The sequence below is a fragment of the Manihot esculenta genome, chromosome 13 (genome assembly GCF_001659605.2).
Source record: "Manihot esculenta cultivar AM560-2 chromosome 13, M.esculenta_v8, whole genome shotgun sequence".
NCBI lineage: Eukaryota > Viridiplantae > Streptophyta > Magnoliopsida > Malpighiales > Euphorbiaceae > Manihot > Manihot esculenta.
In genome coordinates this window covers 4,173,741-4,186,354 of record NC_035173.2, presented here as the reverse complement: position 1 = coordinate 4,186,354, position 12,614 = coordinate 4,173,741, and the positions used below count along the sequence as shown (strand labels likewise).

At 38.7% G+C, this 12,614-nt stretch overlaps 2 protein-coding genes across 2 annotated transcripts; one reads left to right on the top strand and one right to left on the bottom strand.

The window, feature by feature from the left end:
• Positions 1 to 8,150: 8,150 nt before the first annotated feature.
• On the top strand, positions 8,151 to 9,659 carry LOC110630201 (actin-depolymerizing factor). Its single transcript, XM_021777564.2, has 3 exons — positions 8,151 to 8,323; positions 8,595 to 8,860; positions 9,111 to 9,659. Exons 1-3 carry the CDS (start codon positions 8,300 to 8,302, stop codon positions 9,259 to 9,261), a joined length of 441 nt encoding a protein of 146 aa, XP_021633256.1. The 5' UTR covers positions 8,151 to 8,299; the 3' UTR covers positions 9,262 to 9,659.
• A 103-nt stretch (positions 9,660 to 9,762) lies between these two features.
• Positions 9,763 to 11,834, bottom strand: LOC110630200 (inorganic phosphate transporter 1-4). Its single transcript, XM_021777563.2, has 2 exons — positions 11,560 to 11,834; positions 9,763 to 11,479 (listed from the first exon to the last, which is right to left on the bottom strand). The coding sequence occupies exon 2, from the start codon at positions 11,432 to 11,434 to the stop codon at positions 9,851 to 9,853; it is 1,584 nt and encodes a 527-aa protein (XP_021633255.1). The 5' UTR covers positions 11,435 to 11,479; positions 11,560 to 11,834; the 3' UTR covers positions 9,763 to 9,850.
• Positions 11,835 to 12,614: the final 780 nt, after the last annotated feature.

The window sequence follows — 12,614 nt, the reverse complement described above, 5'->3', positions numbered from 1 at the left end:
CAATCTCCTTATGCCACTTAATTATATGGAACACGGACGGAATCCGAATATCCATTTCGGCCACCTTTTTGTTGGATAAAGGGGCGGGCTCAAATACAACTATTATAAAGGGGTTTAATTATTCTTTTAATTTTTAAATTAAATATGGAATATCACCTTCTTGTTTTTTAACTCAACCAACTTATCCTTAAATATTAACATTTAAATTTTTATTTATTATTTTTAAAATACGCTTAAATATATATATTTGTATTTGTGAAACATATTTAAAATTTGTAATTTCAAATCTATAAATTCATAGAAATGTAATTTTTCATTTAACTTTGATGTTTCTTTTTAATCATAAAATGAGATAGAATCATAACATAGAAATCCAACCTGCCTTAACTGATTAACTTAGCCTGCTTAGCTATTAGTCTGCATAACACATTTGCACCTTTAAAAATATTTACTACTGATATATTAGGAAAATTAGTAAGCAAAAATTTCATATCATTTCATGATAAATGATATATAATTTCTATAAAAGGAACTGGCATGCAACTCCTCTTATTAGCAAAAATAACGGCTTTTCTCAAAGCATATCCCTTTGCTGCTAAAGAAAATGAACTCTACATATATAAAAAAAAATTATCAAGTGATACATAATAATTAATTTTTAATTTTACGATAAATTTGAATTAAATTTAATTTTTACTGTTGATCTCAATAAAAATTTATGATAACTTTTTAAAAATAAAATTTTAAAATACACAGCTTTTAAATCATAACGAGAACCGCAGATATATTATAAAATTCAATACGAAAATTTCACAGTTCAAAAAGTAAATTTTATATATTATAATTTTTTTATTATAAATAAATTTTTTTTACTATTTAAAACTCAATTTTCAATTTTTAAAATATTTTAATAAAATTTTTTAATTTTTTATATTTTTTTATATCGTCTTTAATCAAATGATATTAATTAAAATTTATGACAGAATCTAATTAGTTTTTTATTATTAAATATCTTGAGTTTCAAGCGGATATAATTAATAATAATTAATAACTATAGATTGTATGTTGTTTGAGGTTCAATATTGAAAGGCAGTTGGATGCAAACTCTCGTTTTTTAGTATTCAATGAAAAAAAAAAACCTCTAATTATGGTAGTCAATAATCAAAAAAATATTACTGTTTTAGTTTATTTATCCCCCGGAAATGTTTATGAGTCAGAATTTTACAATTATTTATACAATCAAACATTATTATAATAAATTTAATTAGGAAATAAACGAGTCGCGATCTGTTCGAATTTTATAAATAATATATGTATAGTTATTGATCATATTTAGATTTTATATATACTTTTGTTTATATAAATAGATTAATTAAATATGTTTTATAATAATATTTTTATATTTTTATATTATATATAAAATATATAGACTTTAAATATTATGTTTGATGATCTGAGATCCAGAGAAATAGAGTTTTTACAATAGACTCTGTAAAATTTAGAAAAAGCCTAAACATAGAGAGGAGTATTTCTCCTTTTATATGTTTCTTTTTGTCTGCTAGTGATGTGCGAACAGAGCGAGTATCATTAGACCAAATGTCCCTGCTACGCTGATACGGACGTACGAGAGAATCAGATCTTTGCCCCATGCGTAACGGCCTCTAATTCTCTCTGTGCGCGTGTAGGCGGGTCTACGAGGCGGATGGATGAATCCTTCTTCGGGTCCCGGGCTGGGCCGGAGGATAGGAACAAAGCTGGGCCCAAATGGGATCGGCCCGAGGTGCAGTGAAGACGAGGCCGACCTGGTGGAGAAAGCCAGATGAAGCCCGGTTGTGAGGCTGAGCGGACTGGACCCAGTTCGCGTGAGTGGCTTGAGGATTTCTAAGTAATGGGCTATTTTTATGAGCCTGACCCTAGACTGCGGTGAGGTGAGCCCAGAGGTCATCAATTGCCCCTTTACCTTCTCGGCAGTTATTGCCCCAGCTGTCGAGGGAGTAAACCCCTATAATCATTATGACCGCGCCTGTTTGTATTCAGCTTGCCCTTTCATCTTATCGTGACTTGTAGCTTTAAATCTTCTCTGTCTCTTTTTTTTTCTATTTTTAGCTTTCCTCTGCTTTTTGTGCACACTGTTATCTTTACTTTCCTGCTTTTATCTTCCCGGTATGCTTTCTTTCCTTTCTGGATACTTCTGAAGATGATTCTCCTTGTTCCTTACTGAATGTGCACTCTGCTATGAAGTCGGCAAGAGCCTGAGATTTTATAGCTGTTCGAGGTCGGTACTCTAGGCAGTAAGGACTGATCTCAAGGGACCATGCTAGCATCCGGCCTGAGGTCTCTGGTCTATGCAGAATCTTCTTCAATGGTTGATATGTCATCACTACTCCTTGGTGGCTTTCCAGATAAACCCTGAACTTCCGGACTGCCAGCAGTAGAGCATACGCTATCTTCTCAATATTCAAATATCTGACCTCGGCATCTTTGAGCACCTTGCTGACATAGAAAACAGGCTTATGCTCTCCTTCTTCCATCCTTACCAATACGACGCTGACTGCTTGTTCAGAGGCTTCTAGGTATATTAAAAGTTCCTCACCTTCTATGGGACACTAAGCACGTGAGGTGAGCTGAGATAATTTTTGAGTTCTTTGAAGGCTTCTCGACAGTCTTCTGTCCATTCGAAGTTTGGCACTTTCCTCAACTTCTTGAAGAATGGTAAACACTTTTCTGCCGACCTTGACATGAATAGATTAAGTGCCACTACTCTCCCGGTCAGTCTCTGGACGTCCCTTACACAGGTCAGTTCTGGCATATTTAATATGGCTTCTACCTTCTCCGGGTTGGGCTCAATGCCTTTCCCACTCACCATGTATCCCAGGAATTTTCCTCCTCTGATGAAGAAGGCGCACTTTGCTGGATTCAACTTCATTCTGTACTGATCTAATACTCCGAACACCTCCCTCAAATCTGCCACGTGCTGTTGGAAAGTTAGACTCTTGACCACCATATCGTCCACATAAACTTCTACGTTTCTGCCGATCTGTTCTTTGAAGATTTTGTTCATCAGTCTTTGGTAAGTTGCCCCAGCGTTTTTCAATCTGAAAGGCATGGCTCTATAGCAATAAGTCCCATCTTCTATTATGAACGAGGTATTTTCTTCATCCGACCTATCCATTGGGATTTGATGATAACCAGACATTGCGTCCAAAGACGACATATAATCAAAACCGGCCGTAGAATCGACCATTTTATTAATATCAGGGAGGGGATAACAATCTTTTGGGCAAGCCTGATTCAAGTCAGTGAAATCTATGCACATCCTATATTTGCCATTGGCTTTTTTGACTAGTACAGAATTAGCTAACCACTGCGGGTACATGACTTCCCTAATGAAGCCTGCCTCTTCTAACTTCTGTACTTCCTCCCTGGTAGCCTGTTGCTTTTCCCTTCCTACCACCCTCTTCTTCTGCTTTACTGGTCTGGCTTCGGGGAGGATATTCAGCTTATGGGTCATCACTTTGGGATCAATTTCGGGCATGTCAGAAGGCTTCCAAGCGAAGCTTGGTGCGTGACTTCGGATCAGCGTCATGACCTCGGTTTTCTGCTCTTTGGTGAGGCCGGCGTTGAGATTGAAGACCTTATCTGTTTCTACCTCTGACAAGGGAAAAGTCTCCAGTTCCCCCACCGGCTCTGTCCTGGCTTCTGTTTTCTCGTCCCTGACCTCTAAGACTTCTGAATCCAGCCCTTCCTCTGTTGGGCTCGGCTCTGCCACCGTAGCCAGGTATACTGCTCTTGCTTCCTCCTGGCTTCCCCGAACTATCCCCACCCCTGCTTCTGTTGGGAACTTCATTGCCAGATATCTGATACTAGTGACGGCCTCAAAGTCAAACAGCACAGGTCTTCCTAGGATCGCATTGTAGCTCAGGGGGAGTTTAGCCACCAGGAACACCGCATAATGGGTGTGAGTCCTTGAGGCCTCTCCCAAAGTAATGGCTAGCTTTACTTTCCCTTCCACCGTCACTGGTGTTCCTCCAATTCCTTTAATCGGGGCCTGATCCCGAACCAGTTGCTCTTCAGGAATTCCCATCTGCTGGAAGACTCGATAAGGCAGCAGGTTCACCTTGCTTCCGTCATCCACCAAGATCTTTTTTATCCGGTAGTTGTGAATGACAGCTTCAATGACAAGAGCGTCATCATGAGGCATCTGAACACCTTGAGCATCCTCCGAGGAGAAAATGATGGTCGCTGAAGAGTGTTCGACGATCTGCATGACCTCAGCACTGCTGTTTTCTCCCTCTCTACTCCTTTTTTTCCCCCTTCGGCTCATCCGACCCCCTGTGCCTCCTACGATCATATTGATGGTCCCACTAGACCCATCATTCACAGGGTTAGCTCCTGTTCTCCTCGGTGTTTGGACTGCCGGATTGGGCTGAGGTCTTTGTCCTTCCGGTTTCTTCACGAAGTTCTTCAGGTGTCCTCTCTTTATCAACCTCTCGATTTCTGCAATCAACTGGAAACAGTTATTGGTGTCATGACCATGAGTACGGTGGAACTGACAGTATTTGTCAGGATTTCGCTGGTCGGCTTCCGATTTCAGGGGTTTGGGCCATTGCAAGAATTCCTTGTCTTGGACAGCTACGAGCACTTCGGCTCTAGAGGCATTAAGTGGAGTCGGCTTCTCCGGAACCCATGAAGGGAGTAGCCTCTGCTATGAGACCCGAGGGAGAAGAGGTCTTTGGTCCCTTCGCTCCCAGGGATGTCTGTAAGGCTCAGGCCTTTTGCCATGTTTCTTTTCGTGCTTCTCCGGCCTCCTTTCCTCCGGGGCTTTCTCCCTACCTGCCACTCCCTTGGCGAATCGGCTTGTTACCAAGGCGTCATCCTGCCTTATATATTTCTCAGCCCTCTTCATCAGCTCGGCTAGTGAGGTCGGAGGCTTCCTGCTTAATGAACCGAAGAACTCGGCAGAGGTCGTCCCCTTTTGCATGGCCTCGACCGCCCTTCCCTCATCGAGCTCGGGAATCTGCAGGGCCTCCGCATTGAAACGAGCCACATACTCTTTAAGCGATTCCTCCCTTCTCTGCCTTACCGTTTCTAGATAACTCGCCTTCCTATCCGCTGGTACCCCGGCGATAAACCGGCTGATGAAGCGAGTGGCCAGATCTCCAAAACTTCCAATGCTTCCAGTCTCCAGGCTATTGAACCACACTCTTGCTGGCTCCGAGAGCGTCGTTGGGAATACCTTGCACATCAAGGCATCCGATAAAGTTTGCAGTTCCATGAAGGTCTTGTAGTTCATGACGTGCTCCCTCGGGTTACCAGCTCCGTCATAAGCCGCCATTGATGGCATCATAAACTTCTTAGGGACGGTCTCCTGCTGCACCCATTTTGAGAAAGGTGAAGAAGCGGGCAGGAAGGTTTGGCTTTGATCCTTCTTTCCCAGCTCGGCCAAGAGCTGCTCTCTCAACTTTTGCAGCTTTTGGTCCACGTCCTCATCCTCCGGCCTGGGCTTCTTCTTTGGGCGGTATTCTTCCTCCTGTGCTTCACTTCTGGTCCACCTGGTTGTCCCGACGGAATAGTTGTCAGCCTCATCATTTTCTATCATCTCCCTCACCCTCCTTCCATGGACTCGGGCCTCCGGCTCTTCCTCTTCTCCGGCTCTTCTCTCCCTTTCCCCGGTACCGCGGCTGTTGGTTTGAAGGCGATCAGGGGCAGGTTGGGGCTCATTTGGTTTGGGGTTCTTTTACTACTGGGAGTGTATTCATCGGGGTGTTGAGGCCCCTTTGTTGCATTATCTGCCCCAACCAGTGGGCGGTATTCTGTAGTTGGAGGGCCATGGTTTGAAGGTCTTGGTTGGATAAGGTAGCGGTGGGAGCATTCCCTGCCAAGCTTGGCGAGGGATTGAGAGGAATGGGTGTTTGGTTGTTTAGTGTTGTAGGGCTAGAAAAGGAGAACTGCTGCCCCTCTTGGGCAGAGCTCAGGTCATTTGAGATGTTAAGGTTGCTTTCATTGTGATTAGCCATCGTGGATCTCAGTGGGTTTGGTTAAGAGTGAAACTCCGGTGATGAAAAGATCTCTTTCGTTCCCACAGACGGCGCCAATTGATGATCTGAGATCCAGAGAAATAGGGTTTTTACAATGGGATCTGTAAAACTTAGAAAAAGCCTAAACATAGAGAGGAGTATTTCTCATTTTATATGTTTCCTTTTGTCTGCTAGTGATGTGCCAACAGAACGAGTATCATTAGACCACCTGTCCCTGCTACGCTGATACGGACGTACGAGGGAATCAGATCTTTGCCCCATGCGTAACGGCCTCTGATTCTCTCTGTGCGCGTGTAGGCAGGTCTACGAGGCGGATGGATGAATCCTTTTTCGGGTTCTGAGCTGGGCCGGAGGATAGGAACAAAGCTGGGCCCAAATGGGATCGGTCCGAGGTGCAGTGAAGACGAGGCCGGCCTGGTGGAGAAAGCCAGATGAAGCCCGGTTGTGAGGCTGAGCGGACTGGACCCAGTTCGCGTGAGTGGCTTGAGGATTTCTAAGTAATGGGCTATTTTCATGGGTCTGGCCCTAAATTGCGGTGAGGTGAGCCCAGAGGTCATCAATGTTTAATTAATAAAAGTTTAAAATATAAAATTATCTTTTAATAATATTTTATGTAAATTATTAAATTACAGAATATCTAATTGAATAAATTTAAATAATTTAATATAAATTTTAATTTTTTTTAAATGAAAATTGAAAGTTGAAAAAGTAAATTTTAAAATTTTTTAAATTTATTTAAATATATTTAAGTTAAATTAAGAATGTGAGTGTAATATAAATTCTAGTTGAATTTAGATAAATTCAAATATTAAATTTATTAAACGGATATAAAATAAAATAATTTTCACATATTTATACTCACCATGTTCAATGTGAAATTTTGGTGACTGTTTGGAAGTCATTTACGGTGGCGTTATAACTCCTTCATTGACCTCAACAACTGATTGCTTGCATTTATTTTGAATTATCAGATACGCGGCGAGGAGATAACGTCGATGCACGTGAAGTGGAACCCACAGATGTACGTGGCCATAGTGAGGGAGGTCGGAAGGTAGCGGAGGTGTGGGGTCCATGCTTACATTAGATTCTGTTGTGGTCCCTCTGGTCAACCAATTAGAAGAGAATTTCAGGGAAGCGTCAATACAACGCACCGCCCTTCCAACTTTCTTCTCTTGCTCTATTGTGTGGACCCCATCTTTCCTATTTTTTCTTCCATATTCTTATTTATGCTATAAAATCAGTTGATATTTAAAATACAATTATTCTGTACCCTCTCTTACGTAAATAAAATTTATCATCCACTAATATTATTTTATTATTAAATTATTTTTAAAATTAATAAATGCTATCGTTTAAAAAATTATATTAACTATAAATATATTAAAATTTATATAAATGCTTAAATTCAATAGATATTTATGTAGTTTTAGGGGGAAAATAGCAAATAAATGCTTATGTATTATACAATTTTTTTTGAAATTAAAATATATAAATTACTTTATATAGTACTACAATAATAAATACATTTAAATAAATTTAAAAAATTTCATATTTTAATTTTTTAATTTTCAGTTTAAATCGATCGCTATTATTTTTTTTTCTATTTTCTTATCTTGAATTTTTATAAAAATTGAAAATAAAATTTAAAATTTTTTAAATTTATTCAGATATACATACTATTAAATTATTCTGTGAATGTAAATTAATTTATACACCGAAATATAATAAAAAGACCATCACATTATTTAAAAGAGAATATGTATTTAATGTTTAGAAACCACATTATTGGAAAGACAACTCTAAATCCAATGTAAAGATTAAAAGATACAAATTAATTATAGAATGGATACTTTCTATAGGAATCACTCTCCTCTCCCTCACAATTCGGAATCTCTCAAAACTTTTTTATACAAAGCAAGGTCTCTTTCCTTTTCTTTCACATTTTCTCAGCACCAAGAAAAAAGAATGAAGGAAAAATGAAAAGAATATGGAATTTGCTTTGTGCGTGTAACTTTCATTTTTGATTTGGAAGCATTCTATTTCCATCTTCAAATTTTACTATATTCTTTCCCCACTTTACATTATTATAATTATTATAATTTGCCCTCCCCCCCCCCTCGTTTTCGCCTTTCCGTCCAAAACTTGCCCACTTAATATGATCCTTTCTTCTTTTTCAACTGCTGTGCAGTTTTTAAATTGAAGCTTCTTCGCTTCATTCCTCACTGTTAGCTTCTGAACCTTGTTCTTCTTTCTTAGCTGTCATGTCTTTCAGAGGACTCAGCCGGGTATCTCTTTTTTCCCTTTGTATCTTTCACTGTGCTTGCTGTTTGATTTTTGTTATTTTTTGAACTAGATTTGAAATTGTTGATGGGGTTTTAAGTTTCTCTTTTAATTGATGATTTTGTTACAGAAAAGCCTCTCCTTTCTCGTTTCAAAATCTGGGATTTCTGCATGGAAATCTAGATCACTTGTTTTTCTTTTAGTTTATGGAATATACATAGCTTCATTTGTGGGTTCACTTGTAAATAATTTGTTTGATTTGCTTGAGTTTTCCAGCCCAATGCAACTTCAGGGATGGGCGTTGCTGATCACAGCATAAACACATTCTTGGAACTGCAGAGGAAGAAGGTCCATCGCTATGTGGTGTTTAAAATTGATGAGAAGAAGAAGGAGGTTGTAGTTGAGAAAACCGGTGGCCCTGCTGAGAGCTATGAGGATTTCACTGCTTCTTTGCCGGAGAATGACTGCCGATATGCTCTATATGACTTTGATTTTGTGACTGCTGAGAATTGTCAGAAGAGCAAGATCTTCTTCATTGCATGGTTAGATTTTGCTTTTGTTTTCCTGAACTTTTGCAGTTTGATTGATTTGTTTCACAACATTTGTGTGCAAATTATGTTTGATGAAATGTCTAACCTATGGCAGATAAGCACTTACTCAACCATGATTTGCTTCTAGCGTCTGTAGTTATCTATGGGGCACATCTGAACCATCATTTCTTGTCTCTTGATTGTAATTGTGTTCTTTATAACTTCCCCAATTGATAGCTATTTGTTCCATGACATTTATCAGGTCTCCTTCAACATCTCGAATCCGAGCCAAGATGCTCTATGCCACGTCCAAAGAAAGGTTCAGAAGGGAGCTGGATGGGATCCACTATGAGATTCAGGCTACTGACCCTACAGAGATGGACCTTGAAGTGCTCAGAGACCGCGCAAATTGAGCAGTCTCTGCAATTCAGAGGTTTCTACCTCAGAGGAGGTTAATCTACTATTGTTATTCCAGCTTCTGAATTATGCCTCTCCTATTAAGCTTCTTGCAGAATCCTTTTCCAAACAAGATAAACCACATGTTCCTTAAATAACTAGCAATGGAAGAGGCAAGCTCGCATGCTCGCTGCTGCTGATCGGATAAGAAAAAGTTTGTTGTTGTTTACTTGGAAGTTTAAATATGTTATCCTATCAATTTGCAGTAAGTACTTGTCTTTCTTTTTAATTTTCTTTTGCATCCCCTGCTTTTTTCCCTATCTGTGTTCTTTGTGCCGCATAGAGGCAAGAAAATTGGATAGTTGAATGGTGAAAAATGAAAATCATGAATCAATTTCCCTTGCTTTGGAATCCAGTATAAGCCTAAGTAATTTCCTATTGCATAAGAATGTAGTTCTAAAATATTAAACTAAACTTCATTAGAACAAATGCATTAAAGATGAAACTAAGTGAAGCAAAAAAAAAAGTTGAAGAATTTGATGGCTTTGTGATGCTTTGTCCACTAACATAATCAAAACTGTCATTCTCTGAAATTTCCGACCGCCTTTACTGCAGTTCTTGTCCATTTTCATGCTCATTATCACCAGATATCTCCTCCAAAGATTTCCCCTTTGGTTCTGGCACCAAGAAAGTGAAAAGCATGCCCAAGAAACTGATCACACCTAACACAATAAGCGAATTCTTCATCCCAATGCCTGCTGGGTATCCTGCATCAGCTTTGCTCTTGTCCTGGTTCTGAGCCAAATACAAGAAACCAAAAGCACCCACAATTGCCCCAAGCTTCCCAGATGCTGCTGATATCCCATGGCAAGTAGACCTCAACCTTGCCGGAAAAATCTCAGCTGGCACAACAAATGTGGTGGCATTAGGCCCAAAATTTGAGAAGAAGAAAGTTAACGAGTACATAACAACAAATCCAATTCTGTTGTCCTTGTGAGTCCAGTGATTATAAGGAATGGCCAAGGCAAACATGAACACTGTCATGAAGAAGAATCCCATCAATTGGATGGCAAATCTTCCCATTATGTCAATTAAAGCTACTGTAAACCAGTAGCCTGGGACTGTACTGCATAGAGCAATAAGTGTTTGTGCTCTCGCAATTTTATAAACCTCCTCAATAGCATTCATAGTCTTGGCTGGAGAAATCCATCCAATGGCGCTAAAGATATCCTTCTGAAACAGATTTTGGCTGTAAAATGCAATGTCAAGTAAGAACCATGTAGTTGTTGTTCCCAGCAAGTGAAGTCCATGGCGAGAAACAAACTCTTTGGACAAGAGACCAAAAGAATTGGCTGGTTTCTGATTCAACCTCTCAATCGTCTGAGGTTCTGCCTCAATATCAACCTGCAGAACCTTGGACATATCGGCTGCCGCTTGTTTGGCATTCTTCGCGACAAGCGCAGTGTAACGAGCGGTTTCAGGCATTTTCATACGCCAGTAGTATGTAAGTGCTGCTGGAATTGCTCCAAACATCAGAATAATTCGCCAAACGTAATCTGCTTCAGGGACAGTTGAGCCAATTGGATCAACTTCATAAGCAGGAGCTTTGAACTTGGCGTTAAATGCTGAGGATACAATTAAAGCAAACACACCTCCTCCTAATATTCCAAATCCTTGCATTGCAAATACTGCTGCAATGAACGCACCACGAGTCTTTTTATTAGCATATTCAGACATGATAGTGGCAGAAAGTGGGTAGTCGCCGCCGATACCAAATCCAAGCCAGAATCTGAAGAAGCAGAGTGTTGCCATAATCCCTTTTGGGTCCTTTCCGAATGAAAGCCCTGAGCAAAGAGAACATAACACCATGAGCAATAGCGTAATCCCATAGACCTTTTTCCGACCCATCTTGTCCCCGAGCCAGCCGAAGAAGAGTTGGCCGGATAAAGTTCCGCAGAATGCTACACCATTAACAGCTGCTGATACATTGGGAGGCAAAGTTCCAGGATTCTTTGCACCATCAACATGGTAATAAATTCTGCCAAGCAATTTCGTGACGAGCGATATGCTGAAGAGATCATATGCATCAGTGAAGAAACCCATCCCAGCAATAACGATTGCAGTGAAATGATACCATTGTGTTTTTGCAACATCAAGTGCATTAAGCACCTGCAATTGTTCTTTGGTCATTTCTGGCAATACCCACTATCGAAAACCCCTCTGAAACTGCAAGAGCTGAAACAAAAAGCTGCATAAAAATTCAAGAAACAGGATTGAACAGAAGAACAAATCAAAAGCTATTAACAATGGCTGACCTGAAATATGCGGCCTTAAGCTTCAGATTGTGAGAGAAGAGTGAGAATGAGGGACATATATGGTGAGTGACTAGATAAAGATGGACTCTTCCAATTTTATGGAGATTAAAACTCTCCCTAACAAATCAGAATATGAGAGAAGTATATTCTACGACTCCCTTCATTGTCGTTGTCATAACCGATTCTTTCTCTTCAGCAAGCTCAAATCTTTACCATATCTTAACTAACATTAAATTTCTGATGTACATTCTGTGGCATAATCTCACTCCTTACTGTTTATCCCATCCTCTTTATTATTCCTTCAATATTGAATTGAATTATTATTTGGGATGATAGCTAAAAAAACTCTGAACTATTTCATTAAATTTAATGCTTAATGGTATGTATAAATAAATTTAAGTAGTTTATTTAGGATATATTAATTAGTTTAAATGCGAATAGTTCGAATTTTTTTTGTCATTATTCATTATTCCTTATTATTATTATTATTATTATTATTATTATTATTATTATTATTATTATTATTATTATTATTATGCGGCCTAAGCCCGTTTGATTATTTTGAATTAAATGCAAAATCATTAAATTTTCTTTTATTAATTTTAGCATGTTATTATAATTATTATTATTATTATTATAAAAGGGTATGAAGTAGGAGGACTTTGGACATGGGAAGACTTTGGAAAGGAATAGGATAGGAGAAAAATTAATCCTTATGTAGATATTAACTAGTTGTTTCGTCCGTGTACGTCGCTATTTATTATTTCATTTTAGTGATACAGTTTTACATTAATTTTAATTTTCTTAGCTGCTGTGCTCGATTGTCAGCAGTCCAGAGGTTGATTAAATTGTATTTTTTAGGGTTCAAAAAGATTAAATTATTCATTCTCTAAATAATCTATATAGAGAATAAATAAGGTTAAATCTAATTGGCTTTTTTTTTTAATATAAATGAATTATTTTTCATTACAAGGCCAGCCTACATTTTAAATATTACAATTTTTTTTTTCCTTTGCAAGTGGTTGAACTGATATAGGACTCCATTTCAAGTTTAT

Excerpts from the sequence above, each read along its gene's own strand:
- LOC110630200 (XM_021777563.2), bottom strand. The coding sequence starts at position 11,434 with ATGACCAAAGAACAATTGCAGGTGCTTAATGCACTTGATGTTGCAAAA.
- LOC110630201 (XM_021777564.2), top strand. The coding sequence starts at position 8,300 with ATGTCTTTCAGAGGACTCAGCCGG. Across the intron at positions 8,324-8,594 it reads CTTTCAGAGGACTCAGCCGG|CCCAATGCAACTTCAGGGAT; the intron begins GTATCTCTTTTT and ends TGAGTTTTCCAG. Across the intron at positions 8,861-9,110 it reads AAGATCTTCTTCATTGCATG|GTCTCCTTCAACATCTCGAA; the intron begins GTTAGATTTTGC and ends GACATTTATCAG.